We start from the raw sequence: 14,236 nt of genomic DNA, 5'->3' as shown, positions 1-14,236 counted from the left end.
TGGGAATAGGGCGTATCCTGCTGCCTGAGTTCCCCTTGAGTTCTCACTGGATTCAGACAGTATTTTTTGGGAGACAGAAGCCCAGTGGAGGTGGATTTGGGCAGAGAACGTGGATTTCCCCAGAACGTGATTGTAGACGGCTGGTGTGAGTTCGGGAATAAAGAATTGCTGTTTGAATCTACAAGGTGTGTGGTGGCTCGTGATTTTGTGCCCATCCAGACTGCGGCATTTGTGCCCAGCCAGACTGCGGCATTTGGCGTCCCGTGCGGGGAACTTCTGAAGCTTGGAGGTAAGTGAAATTGCTCGTCCCTGAGGAAGAGCAAAAGAATGGGTGACCATTTCAAAAAAAACAATGTGTTCCTGTTTTGATTTATTTTGTTTTTATTTCAAGTTGCCTGTTCCTAGAACTTTCTCAGGCAAACTGGGGAAAATGGTTGACTCAAGGTTTGAAGTTGTTCGCCTCCGAGGAAGAAAAATTGTTAGAGGAAAGAGGCACCCCAGTAAGACCAAGAACAGTTAGGACATATGTTGATACAATACAAAAATGTAGCCCATGGCTTTTTAAAGATGAGTTATTAAGTATATTAATGAGACCATCATGGTATCCTGTAGAAGGATTTTTCTTCAACAAGAAAGAGATGGCTAGTTCTGTTTACTACACTTGTCTAAGATCTTGGTTTTTACAGACATCTGATTAATTTACAAAGCTAAAGTGTTAAAATATCAACCACTAAATATGAAATCAAGTACTCTTTACTTATTAAGTTCCATAAGGTAATATATTTAAACATTATGTGTGTTTTCATAAATTGGTAAATGGAAAAAGGTTTAATATTGCATTATAGTATCATAAAAAACATGAAAGTCTTTCATCTTATTAAAGTGGAGTAATTTGTCTAAATCAGAAATTTTATAAGAGTTGTTTCAGAACGTAAATTTATAAAAAGGGTTAACAGTTAAAAAAGAGATATAAAAAGATTCAAGATGTGGGAATATATTTTAATATGGAAGGTTAAAAGAAAAAGAAATGTTTCTAGATGAGATAATCTCTGTGTGGTAAAGTAAAAAGTTGTAAAATGCCATTTAAAAAGATTTTGAGGAAACTAGACTTAATTTAAAAGCTTGAGAAAGGAAGAAAGAAGAAAAAGATATTTGTACATGGCAGATTGAGACAAAGCTTCTCAATGGAGTTTAAAAAAAAAAGCCTTTGGTTGAAGGGCAGCCATGTAAACTAACATTAAAGCGATTTAAACAGAATCTAAGCCTCGTTTAAAAGAGTGAAGTTGTAGGTGGTGAAAAAGTACATTTAAAAGTACAGTATAGATGATAATTAAAAGGCTTTAAAAGGTTAAATTGAAGGTGGTCGAGATACATTCATGGCGGAAAAAAGAAAAAAGAGATATAAAAAGATTCAAGATGTGGAAGTATATTTTAATATGGAAGGTTAAAAGAAAAAGAAATGTTTCTAGATGAGTGAAAATCTTTGTGTGGTAAAGTAAAAAGTGGTAAAATGTCTAAGTAAGTTGCAAAAGGCTTTAAAAGGCTAAATTGAAGGTGGTTAAAATGCCTTCATGATGGAGGAAAGATTGCGTCATTCGAAGCCTAGTTAATCGTAAAGGCATTACATAAAAAAAATGGGAAGATAATAGGATAAAAGATACTTAGATAAAGAAGATTAAAAATTTGAAGTGAAAAACTTTAAAGACAGAAGTATATAAAGTTAAAAAGAAAAAAGATAGAAAAGATGTAGGAAGATAAAAAAGATGTAGGAAGACAATAATTTTAAACCCACAAAATAGGAAGAAAAAAAAACTAGGAGGAAAATAAGCAACTAAGGGTAAATATACAAACCTTAGAAAAAAAAACTAGAAGATAGAAATAAGATAGAAAATGGTTGAAAATGTCAAGTAAAGGTATTTCAGATAGAAAATACAAAAAGCTAAGACAACTATTAGATACAGACATATACTTATTAAAGCAAAAAGAGGGAATTGGAAAGGGGTATATATCCCCCAAAGATATAAAAGATAACCCTTTTTACTCTAAACTTTTAAAATTTAAAATTAAAATTTGGATTCATCAGGACTTAGTGCTGCGGAAAGACACATGTATCCAAAAAATGTACATAAGCCTAAAGTACTTTGGAAAGATATTCTAACAGGACAATGGAAAGGTCCTGACCCAGTGATTGTCTGGAGTCGGGTGTCTGTTTGTGTTTTTCCACAGGGAGAACAGCAGCCGATTTGGATTCCAGAGAGATTAACTAAAACAATTTCTATGGATCGAAAAGAAGATGATTTGACTCAAATCCATAACAGCTGATATCCAGAACTCCAGCTTGGCCATTCTTACATCTGCGACAGTGATCAACCAGGATGCTTTTTTCAATAGCTATTTTATTATTGCATTTTCCACATCATAAGGTTCTATTTTAATTTTTTGAGCTCATACAAACCTAGGTTAATGTTTTTCTGATCAGTTTTATTTTTTGACTGAGGAGTTTTTAAACATTGCAATGGAGATTTCACCCAGGTAAAGCTACAAGGCCTTTACTATTTTCTTATGTGTTGTACGTTTGTGTGCACTCTTGTGTTTTGTGTTGTATGTCTGTATGTGCGTATGTCCATATTTCTTATATGAGGAGCGCTCATGAAAAAATGGATCCGAATTATTATTATTTTTTTTATTCACGTGATTTAAATGGTTTAATTTAAATTAGGTAAACAGCTGTTAAGGATTGTTTTTAAAGGTGGTTAACAGATCTGTTTGTTTACTTTCACCTTTCCTTTTCATTATATTTAATAATTCTTTTCAGGATAATGTCTCTTTAGCATCATTGCCAGAATTCCTATCTTCATCCCAGTGCCGGTGAAGACAAAGATAAAACCAAACTACAGCTTCTATGATAGCTATCACAGTAAACTGTATAAACTGATGCATCAATGAATATAACTCAACAAGTAATGCTCAATCAAGGAGTTAACTTACTTTGGGAGGAAACGGATTTTGGGAGAAAATGGACATATTAATAGATTCCTCCGCTTTGAACTGCTTGCAGAACTTGCCTGGACTATGTAACTATCGTTTGGTGCAGCGAATTGTGGTAATGCTGGCATATCTTTGCTGATGGTGTCACCAGTGATGCAATTTTTATTTCCTTGCCAGCGCACCCCATGTTAATTGTGGTAGTGCTGGCATATCTTTGCTGATGGTGTCACCAGTGATGCAATTTTTCCCAAGGAGCCATCAATTGGCTTGGTGTTGTGGCATTTCTGTATCCTCCTCCCTTCTGCTAGTGATGGTCTAAAATTTGGGGGCCAATGGCTGTATGCTGGATAGGTAGTCAGTGACGGGTATGATTCAATTGCAGTGGTATCAACCTAAGACAGGAGGCTGACGCCTAAAGGTCAGTTTTCCGATGACGGGTAAGAACCATATGTTGAATTGGACAACCTACCAGGCACGGTCCTTAAGCCACATTAACCTCACTCCCCCACTGGCACCAAGGCCAAATTTGGGGGCCAACAGAGGTGAGGCAAAGAACCTCACCCCCCCACTGGTGCATAGACCTATCCACAAGTATGGCTGTATGCTGGACAGGTAGTCAGTGACGGGTATGATTCAATTGCAGTGGTATCAACCTAAGACAGGAGGCTGACGCCTAAAGGTCAGTTTTCCGATGACGGGTAAGAACCATATGTTGAATTGGACAACCTACCAGGCAAGGTCCTTAAGCCACATTGCTTGTTGTTTAATTAATCAGAAGGGGGGAGATGCTGGGAGCCATTAGCCAAGTAGGTATGACAATTTCCTTGCCAGCGTACCCCATGTTGCAGTGACATTGAATGTAGGTGACCTTGCTCAAGGACCAAGGCGGATTAGGGTGTTCCCGGTTTAAGATAATCGGGTTTAGGGCGTTCCCAGTTTAGGTTCCAGGTTTAAGGTTTAAGATTATTCCTGCTGGGAATAGGGCGTATCCTGCTGCCTGAGTTCCCCTTGAGTTCTCACGGGATTCAGACAGTATTTTTTGGGAGACAGAAGCCCAGTGGAGGTGGATTTGGGCAGAGAACATGGATTTCCCCAGAACGTGATTGTAGACGGCTGGTGTGAGTTCGGGAATAAAGAATTGCTGTTTGAATCTACCAGCTGTGTGGTGGCTCGTGATTTTGTGCCCAGCCAGACTGCGGCAATGAGCAACAAGTGCCAACCCTTCACCATTTCCTCCACAGCACTGTTGGAACAATCCTAGAACATGAAGTACAGTGCACACCTCCCCTAACAAACTCCTTAATAGATACTCAGAGTAGAAGCCAAAGGCTTTCCAGTGGTGTGTGCTCTGCTTCCTCTTCAACTTCAGCTAAACTCACTCTTCCTCCTCTTCATCCATGTCATTTCCTTGGTCACAGGAAGAATGCTGTCATCTCCATGCTGTGCCCATCCCACAGATTGTCAGTGGGCTCTCCTTTCACTCATGTTTGTCTCCTTGAGATGTCAACTGATCAGAGAGGTCTTCCCTGACTATCCTACATGACACTAATATTCTCCCCTTATTCTACTCCCACCCATACTCTGAACTCTCTTTCCTGATTTGGTGTATTCCACAGCAACCTGCTAACATCTGACCTGCTGATTTACTCATTTTTATTAATTAGATCTCTGAAAAAAAAAACATACACTCCATGAGACCAAAGGCTTTTTAAAATTTAAATCACTGCTTTCTCCTCTAGCATGCCATAAGCATTCAATAAATAACTTACCAAAGAACAGATAAGTTCAAATACTAATTTCCAGATGAGGAAACTGAGGATCAGGGGGCCCAATGCCATATTGTTCGTACTGTGGTGAGGTGGGCTAGAACCCCATCTAGAACCTCTACTTCCCTCTGCCCATTCCAACATTTTCCCCACTGCACCATGCTGCTTTTAAACTTTCTGGAGATTTCAGAGTTTCCATGATAGTTATTAACTTTAATTAACATTTTTTCTTTTCCATAATTAAAACAGAAGATATCACATCTATCTTACCTTTATTTGTTCAATTAGTTTTCCATCTTCTGGCACACCAGGATCTATAGCAATGACCAGGTCTTCATAACCATTGTCATTCAGCCTCACAAGGGAAGTGTTTGACCTCTGCAGCAGAAATAGGACTAAGAGGGAGACCAAACCTCTGAATAACCTCATTGTTCCTTTCTGGTTATTCAAAAGGCTTCTTTCACCCTGTCTCTCTCTGTCTATATATACCTCTAAAAATTATGGATGTTGACTGTTTAAAGGTCAATATTACATATATGGGAAAGCATTTGACTTTAATTTACACAACACTTTTATTGTATGTTACTGTAAAAGTGATCAAGAATCATAATATAGAAATCAGGTCTTTCTATAAAGTGTACTGCACATTTTCCTCTTAAGGCACATTTTTATTCTTCCTAATTTTGGTTAATTTCCTAAATATAGACATAGACTATATCTTCTGTAGAGTGGAGGATGAAAATTCATAAAAACTCATAATAAAACAAGCAATTCCCAGAGTGCTAACACTGCTCTTCAGTGCTACAGAGCAACTGAATTATCTGAGCCATTTATCATCTAGGAATAAATGATGTAAATAATGGAATAAAATGTAAGATCATTAAATGTAAATGATCCCAAATTAGGTAAAATAGACTTAAAACCCAAATTGAAGATCTTAAAGACTTTTTTTCCTGATACCAGGGATTGAAACCAGGGTTGCTTAATTACTTTTATAAATTAAAGATTTGATTAAATGAAGTTATTAGCATGAAATTTTAAAATCTTGTCCAGTAAAGAATGAAAAGAATTAATTTTGATCCTAGCATATAAAAAAAGACCTGGTACTTTGCTGGTTACTATTTTGAAAGACAAATAGTTAACATTTATTCATTGTTTACCAAGGCACAGATTCATTCCCTTAGTCCTCATGGCAACTCTCTAATGTAAATACTTATAGTATGGAGATCTGAGGCATATAGAGTTTAAAACTTGTGAAGATCACACAGCCAGGGAATTTCAGAATCAGGATTTAAACCCGGCATTGTTATACCAGGTACCAGGGATCAAATCACTCCATAATGAGGCAATGTGGTTTTATAAGGCAAATAATACAATAAGTTTTTTTAAAGGAGAAAAGAGGTCAGGTTAGGAGTTTCAATAATAAATCCCGAAGTCTTGTCCTAAAGTAGAAGGAGCCAAACATATTAGAACCCAAAAGAGGACTGAAAATAGACTAGCAAAGAACACCTTCATGAATGTGAGTATTCAATGTTGGATTCTTGGCCACATTTCCAAGATAGAGGCTTTGTCATGTGTGCCCTGGCTTTGCCTTCTCAGGTAGCTCCCATGCCCTTGTTCCATCCCCTTGGAATACTGCTGGATAGTTCTACATTCATAGAATTACTCTGCTGTGAAAGTTTCTGGATGGCCCTGTTGCAGCAGCCCCAGGGAAACTGTGATATAAGTAGAAGGGTTAATAACAAATACATATGACATGGCCTTGCCTGTGTTCCTCCTGAGCTGCCTTCCTTTTACTCCCTACCTCTCTCTTAACTTGCTTCAAGCAAACCAGACATGTTCTGAGCCGATGGAGTTGGTGCTTGGGAATTGTTTTGACCAGTGGATTGACTGAATTAGTAAATGATATCACTTAAGCCAACAATAACAACACATCCCCATGTCTAAATAGAAGTTTGTCCAAGGTCTTTGAAACATTGGAGATGCCTGGGGGATGTGGATCCTCTCTGTTTGGTAGATTATCTAGTTCATTTGAGAAGGTGCTATTACCCTTCAATAAAGTTGAGAAGGTCTTTGTAATAAAAACGAAGGGAGATATTTTCCATTTGCCAAAGCTGTTTGGAAAATCTCCCTTCAAGTCTGGAACAGAGCATATGAAGCCTAGTGAATACTTACAACAGTCCACTTCCACAAATTCCTTTTATCTCAGGAATCTTTGAATTGGACTTGACTTATTTTCGACTCATCTCCCTGGCTGAATTTCTACTCTCTTGGTACAGAAGGAAGTGGGGAGCTGCTCCAGGGCCCTCTGACACATTCTTGTTCATGACTGATCCACTTCTGACACACTCCCAGGTGACTGGTCCAGCTACAAGCCCATTGTCTCATTCCAGCAGAGGCCAGCTCCTCACAAGTTAGAAAGGACTGTGCTTAGTGGGTGTAAACCAGATACAACTTAGGTAAACAGGCTCAATTGCAACATTGGAGAGGGCTGGGTTTCCTTGCCCTGATTGGATCAAGGAAGACCTTGAAACAGTCATGTGTTATGGCTTCATTCTTGTGTATGACAGAAAAATGTATCCAACATATAAAACTTGTATTTCCCCAGATACTACTGGTAGAATGACACCAAGTTTGTTGTTTTCTTTTTTGGTTTGTTCAGTTTTAATTTTAGTTAAATGGATACACATTGTCTTAGTCCCTTCTGTGTGCTATACAGAATACTATGGACTGGTGTTTTATCAACAACAAATTTATTTCTCACAATTCTTTAGCCTGGGATGTTCAAGATGAAGGCACTGGCAGATTTGGTGTCTGGCAAGGACTACTTCCTGGTTCACAGATGGTTTTCTTCTCCCTGTGTACTGACACCACAGAAGGTGCAATAGAGCTCTCTGGATTCTTTTAAAAGGGCACAAATTCCATTCATGAGTACTCCACCCTTAAACTATCACCTTCCAAAAGCCTCAAATACTATTACATTGTGGGTTGTATTTTAACATCTGAATCTGTGGGAGTGGAAGGATTTAAACACACAAACATTTTAGACATTATATAAGAATTCAAGGAAATTGTGGTGAAAAATACACTTGAGTCAATGAATGAAGCTTGTAAGGCTTTAACAAAAGAACAGTGAAAATATTCCTTTTATGATGAAAATGATAATATTTACACACTGAAATATCCTCGACAATATTTATCCTTTGTTTTGAGGTACATTAGCATAATCCTTCCAAAGAATATTACTGATACAGGAAGGAATCAATATTGTGTAAAAAAGGAATGTTCTACTCTCCCTCACTTAATGTTTCCTTAAATTTTCATTCACTCTTATGCTGTTCTTGTCTTCACCACTTTTAATTTCTTCTCAATGAAACCGCTGAGAAAACAGAAAACAAAGATGGTGGTAATGAGGCAGACATAAAAAAAAATTTCAATGAAGACCTTAATCAATAACTTTAAAATGAACATATTTGTGCTCTAGCCATGGTACTTGGCAAATATGGGTTTGTTGGTTTCTTTTTCCTCCAGGGCTTCAAAGTATTTTATTTATTGAAGAATAGATTTCAGTACTAACCTCATCTGTTTCATATTCTGATGGCCACTCTACCAATATAAATTTAGTCTTCATAGATTAAAAAAAAAGTTTTCACAGCAGCAAGTCTGTATCCATTACTGTGAATCTGCTTTCAAGGAAATTTGATATTCCATCATGAATTAAAATGCTCTCCACGCAATTTCATTTGCATGCCAGTAAAGTTCATCACTCTGCATCAAAATTTGAGCCATTCTGTCATGTAAATACAGTTAGATGATGAAATCTCACCACCTTCGTGGCAGTCATCAAAAACCCGGCAGAGCCTGCAGGGTCATCGGATTAAACCCATGGGTGGGATGATTGGATTGACTGCCCTGTACAGTTTCATATGTCTGTCTACGCTGTCAACTGTGCCTTCTTTTGTAGCAATAAAAGTCTTATCTACTTTACTCATCATAAATAAGTGTATTTAAGCTCGTTTCAATGTTCTTCATGGACAATTCTACCTTACTGATTCCCAGTTCGCAGATAGATTTCCATACTTCATATAATGAAGGAAATGAACTATTTCTTTGTATCACTGGATTCTGTTTGCTTTCTCATGATGTTTCTGCCTTGGTTTGTAGGAATTTGAAACACTCTTAAGCACTTGTACAAATTCAGATTCAAAATCCTGATCAGTGTACCAGGCTCTACCAGTCACAGACTGGTCTGGCTCAGATTACAGAGCATATATACTTTCTTTTTTGGAGGCTGCTACAGACTTAAGAACTTTGATAAGCTTTTTACTTTCTGAATTCTTTAGAATTTTGTTGATTTCTGTTAATGATAAGTTACTTTTATATCAAATATCTCTGCTCCATATTCCTTTATTTCCTGCATCCTCTATAATTTCATATAGTAGTTTTTCTTGGTTGTCTGAGCCCTTTATTTTACCAGCATTCTAAGAGTTTTTTATTCTGTATAAAAGGCTTATATTCTATACCCAAAGGACTTAAAAACAGCATATTTGGTGGTGTAGCCACTTCAATGTTTATAGCAGCACAATTCATAATTGCTAAACTGTGGAACCAACTTAGATGCCCTTAGATGAATGGATAAAGAAACTGTGGGATATTATTCAACATTAAAAGAGAATAAAATTATGGCATTTGCAGATAAATGGATGGAGTTGGAGAACATCATGCTAAGCAAAGTTAGCCTATCCCCCAAAACCAGGGCTGAATGTTTTTTTTCTGATAAGCAGATGCTAAGCCATAATGGGTGGGGCACAGTGGAACAAAGTTCCACTGGGATGAACTTTGGATGGGCAAAGGGGAGGAGCAGAGGTAAGGGATTAGGAAATATGGTAAAATGTGATGGACATCATTATCCTAGGCATAGGTATGATTGCACGAATGGTGTGATTCTACTTCATGTACAACCAGAGAAACAAAAGTTCTATTCTGTTTGTGTACAATGAATGGAAGAGCTTTCTACTGTCATGTATAACTGATTAGAACTAATTAAAAAAAAAAAAGAAAAGAAAAAGAAAGAAAGAAAGGGGGCCTGTATTTCTCCTTAAGAGATTCAACTGACCCATGGACAACAGTCTATGGATGGCCACTGCCTGCTATTGGGTTTCTATATGAGGCATTTCATTTTGAATTACTTGGTCAGTGATTCCATGAGGAAATTGGCATCGTTCTATAACCCTGTTTTCTATTTTGACTGGATCCACACTGGGGAAGCTGCACCTTCACCTTCACCTCTGCCATGAGGTCCTGGAGGAAGAGACACACCAGTCACTGGATAACTCACTGGGGGAACACTGGTAAACCATAGAAGACAGCATAGGCCCGGAGTGAGAGGACTTCTTCCTTTTGTTGCAGCCAGTCCTTCCTGTGTTTTTCTTTTAAAGGATGTTTATTTAAAGAAAATATTAGGTGATGGGAGGAGAGTGGAAGGGAGGGGGGATAGGAAGGGGATAGGAAGGGCAGCAGAATACAACAGACACTAGTATGGCAGTATGTATAAATGTGGCTGTATATCAATAACCAATGTGATCCTGCAATCTGTACACGTGGGAAAAATAAGAATTCATACCCCATTTGAATCAAATGTATGATATATGATATGTCAAGATAATTGTAATGTTTTGAGCAACTAATAAAAAACAAGAAAAGAAAATATTAGGGAAATAGTGTAGTGGATCCAAGAGTATGCCTGAGGTTGGCATGTGTAGGCATGATGTTAGTTCATCATGGTACACATGCAATCATCTTCTATTTTTTAAACATTGAATATGTAATTTTATAATATGGATTAATTATGATTTACAAATTCCATTAATAATGAACATTTATCTGTATTCATGTTTACAATTCAGGGGATCATAAATGTAAGAAAAGCTTTCCCCATGCCTTTACAAGTCCTAGGAATTGTATATTTAAAATTATTTTTGTAGCTTTTGGTTGTTATTGGTGTTGTTTACATTTCATTAATTTCTTCTTTATTAGTCATTGCTTTTGTTACTTTTTGATTTATAATGTAATTCTCTAGCTGCTTTCCCAATTTAATTACTTAACTAATTTATTTGTGTTTGTTTTATTGTTGTTTAGGAATAAGTTTTAAACAAATACCTTGAGTACTATTTTGGCCACATTCCACAAGTTTTAGCACAGTGTATTCCAGTGTCGATAGTCTCTTTTGTTCACTGATACACTTAACATTTGTTTCTACATAGTTTATAAGATGAATTTAAGTTTTGATTTCCTCTCTAATTCTACACCAGATTTGGGGTATTTGGTACATTTAATGTTGAGCCTATTTTGCTAAAATTTTCCCAGGGTCCTGGAATATCATGTACATATTTAGATTTGGTTGAGCTCATCTTTATTTTACCCTTAATAGTATGTTTAGGTTTATAAGTACAAGTTACAAAATTGGTAAATGTTTAATTTTTCAAATATAATTACTGAACATTTTTCCTATATAAAACTTTTGTTATATATAATCTATTCAACTTCAAAATATTTTTTTCAATTTAGTTATCAGATCATAACTCAAAAAGGAAATAATACATATAGTTAAATTAATAATTGATTTCAATGTAATCAAGGCAATCTATATGCATGTATGGAAATATTACAGTGAGTCCCATTAATATGTACAATTAATGTATGTTAATTTAAAAAGAAAGAAAAACTAATTTTGGTGGATAAAAGATTCTGTCATAGAGTACTGACAGATTGGATGAACATTTAATATCTTAGGAGAACATACCTTTACTGTGTTAATAATTCTCTCTTCTACTCTCTTTGTAGATCAAACAGACATTTTATTGTCTCAATAACACTTTTTCTTAAACAAGAACCATAAAAGAAACATATTTGGACTTTCCCATGTTAAATTTATCTTGAGAGAATTTCCTTATATATTCTTCATAGGGATAATGAAAATGCCAGAAAATACAGAAAGTGGGGTGCTACTTTTTTGTTCTCTTTTTATTTTTGACCTCCTATTCCAGGTTCTTCTCTGGGGCTTCAGATGAACACTGAATTCTCCAGGGAGTGTAAATACTTTTGATTATCATGGCGACAGAAGGTCCTCTGTCATGAGATTAAAATCATTGATCAGTCACATGCTAGGAGAGTAAAAATCACTTTCTTTCATTATGACAGGAAGATTTATATTATTATTGAGGTAGGTATGTGGTCTATGATTTCACTTTTCATTTCCTGGAAGAACTCGTATTTGTGAGATTGCTAGCTTTAAAAAATGGGAAGAGGTTCCTTTTGCAAAGCCGAGTTACTCCTTTTATACATTTTCTGAAGGTGATACTGGATTTTAGTTATTATAAGTTACCTTTAACACAGAACCTGGGATATTAGTGGGCTAGAATTTATCTATGAAGCTTGGTTTCTTCCTCTTTCCATTTGAATCTGTCCATTCTCAATGTGTGCCTTCTGCTCCAAAATTCCTTGGGCTGAGCACACATGGTCAGAGTCCTGTCCTGTCTTTAAAGAGGCAGATCTGGAAACCAGTTTCTCTCCCCACTAGAGTCCAATTAATGTAAGGTATGATTCCCTTTGTACCTAGTCAGATAAGCACCTTCCAATCAGACTATATCTTTGGAGTCATAATGGGAGTGTCTTTATGATTTCCAGACATGAGAAGAAGTATTAGAAATCCCAACTCTGGTGAAGATCTGGGCCTATTTTTTCTTCTTTTAGCCACAGAGTCTTTGTTCTGGTGCCTAAGTCTTTGATTCACTTGAGTTGATTTTTGTGCAGGTTGAGAGATAGAGGTTTAATTTCATTTTTGTACATATGGATTTCCAGTTTTGCCAGCACCATTTGTTGAATATGCCATCTTTTCTCCAATAAGTGTTTTTGGCACCCTTGTCTAGTATGAGATAACCGTGCTTATGTGGGTTAGTTTCTGTGTCCTCTATTCTGTACCATTGGTCTACAAGTCTATTTTGGTGCCAAAACCATGCCATTTTGGTTACTATATCTCTGTAGTATAGTTTAAGCTCTGATATTGTGATGCCTCCTGCTTCATTTTTCTTGCTAAGGATTTCTTTAGCTATTCTGGATCTCTTATTTTTCCAAATAAATTTCATGATTGCCTTTTCTATTTCTATGAAGAATGTCATTAGGATTTTAATAGGAGTTGCATTAAATCTGTATAATGCGTTGGGTAGTATGGCCATTTCAACAATGTTAATTCTGCCTATCCAGGAACATGGGAAATCTTTCCATCTTCTGAGGTTTCCTTCAATTTCTTTCTTTAGTGTTCTGTAGTTTTCCTTGTAGAGGTCTTTCACCTCTTTTGTTAGATTGATTCCCAGATATTTTTTTTGAGGCTATTGTGAATGGAGTAGTTTTCCTAATTCCTAGGATATGAATTCCTTAATAAGACTCCTAAAGCACAAGAGGTAAAATCAAGAATCAATAAATGGGATGGATTCAAATTAAAAGGCTTCTTCTTAGCAAAAAAATAATTAATAATGTAAGGAGAGAGCCTACAGATTGGGAGAAAATCTTTACCACATGCACCTCTGGTAAAGCATTAATCTCTAGGATATATAAAGAACTCAGAAAACTTAACACCAAAATAACCTAAAAAACTCAATCAATAAATGGGCTAAGGAACTGAACAACACTTCACAGAAGAAGAAATACAATTAATCAAAAATATATGAAAAAGTATTCAACATCTCTAACAATTAGAGAAATGAAAATCAAAAGTACTCTAAGATATCATCTCACTCCAATAAGAATGGCAGCTATTATAAAGACAAACAACAATAAATGTTGGTGAGGATGTGGGGGAAAAGGCACACTCATACATTGCTGGTGGGACTGCAAATTGGTGCAACCAATATGGAAAGCAGTATGGAGATTCTTCAGAAAATTGGGAATGGAACCACCCCTTGACCCAGCTATCCCACTCCTTGGTTTATACCCAAAGGACTTAAAATCAACATACTATAGTGACACAGCCACATCAATGTTTATAGCACCTCAATTAACAATAGCTAGACTATGGAACCAACCTAGGTTTCCCTCAATAGATGAGTGGATAAAGAAAGTGTGGTATATATACCCAATGAACTATTACTCAGCTTTAAAGAAGAGTGAAATTATAGGCATTTGCCAGTAAATGGTTGGAGTTGGAGAATATCATGCTAAGTGAAATAAGCCAATCCCATAAAACCAAAGGCTGAATATTTTCTCTAATATGCAGATATTAATTCACAACAAGGTGAGGGACACTAGGGAAGAATAGCATTACTTTAGATTCGGTAGAGGGAAGTGATGGGAGGGAAGGGGAGGGGATGTGGGGATAGGAAAGATAGTAGAATGAAACAGACATTATTACTGTATGTATATATGTGACTACATGACCAATATTATTCTGCAACATGTACACTCAGAAACGTGAGAAATTATATTCC

General features: G+C 36.4%; 1 protein-coding gene and 1 pseudogene across 1 annotated transcript in view; both read right to left on the bottom strand.

The window, feature by feature from the left end:
* LOC114082669 (calcium-activated chloride channel regulator 4-like) overlaps positions 1 to 5,183 on the bottom strand; it is a 29,554-nt gene extending 24,371 nt beyond the window's left edge. The window contains exon 1 of the mRNA XM_071618007.1: positions 5,025 to 5,183. Coding sequence (XP_071474108.1) covers positions 5,025 to 5,183 — 159 coding nt within the window. The remainder of the gene's footprint in view (positions 1 to 5,024) is intronic.
* A 3,344-nt stretch (positions 5,184 to 8,527) lies between these two features.
* Positions 8,528 to 10,049, bottom strand: LOC114092526 (DNA-directed RNA polymerase III subunit RPC6-like; annotated as a pseudogene).
* Between the last annotated feature and the right edge of the window lie 4,187 nt (positions 10,050 to 14,236).

This window comes from Marmota flaviventris, chromosome 10 (assembly GCF_047511675.1).
Source record: "Marmota flaviventris isolate mMarFla1 chromosome 10, mMarFla1.hap1, whole genome shotgun sequence".
In the NCBI taxonomy this organism is placed as follows: Eukaryota; Metazoa; Chordata; class Mammalia; order Rodentia; family Sciuridae; genus Marmota; species Marmota flaviventris.
This window is presented reverse-complemented; position numbering and strand designations above follow the sequence as displayed.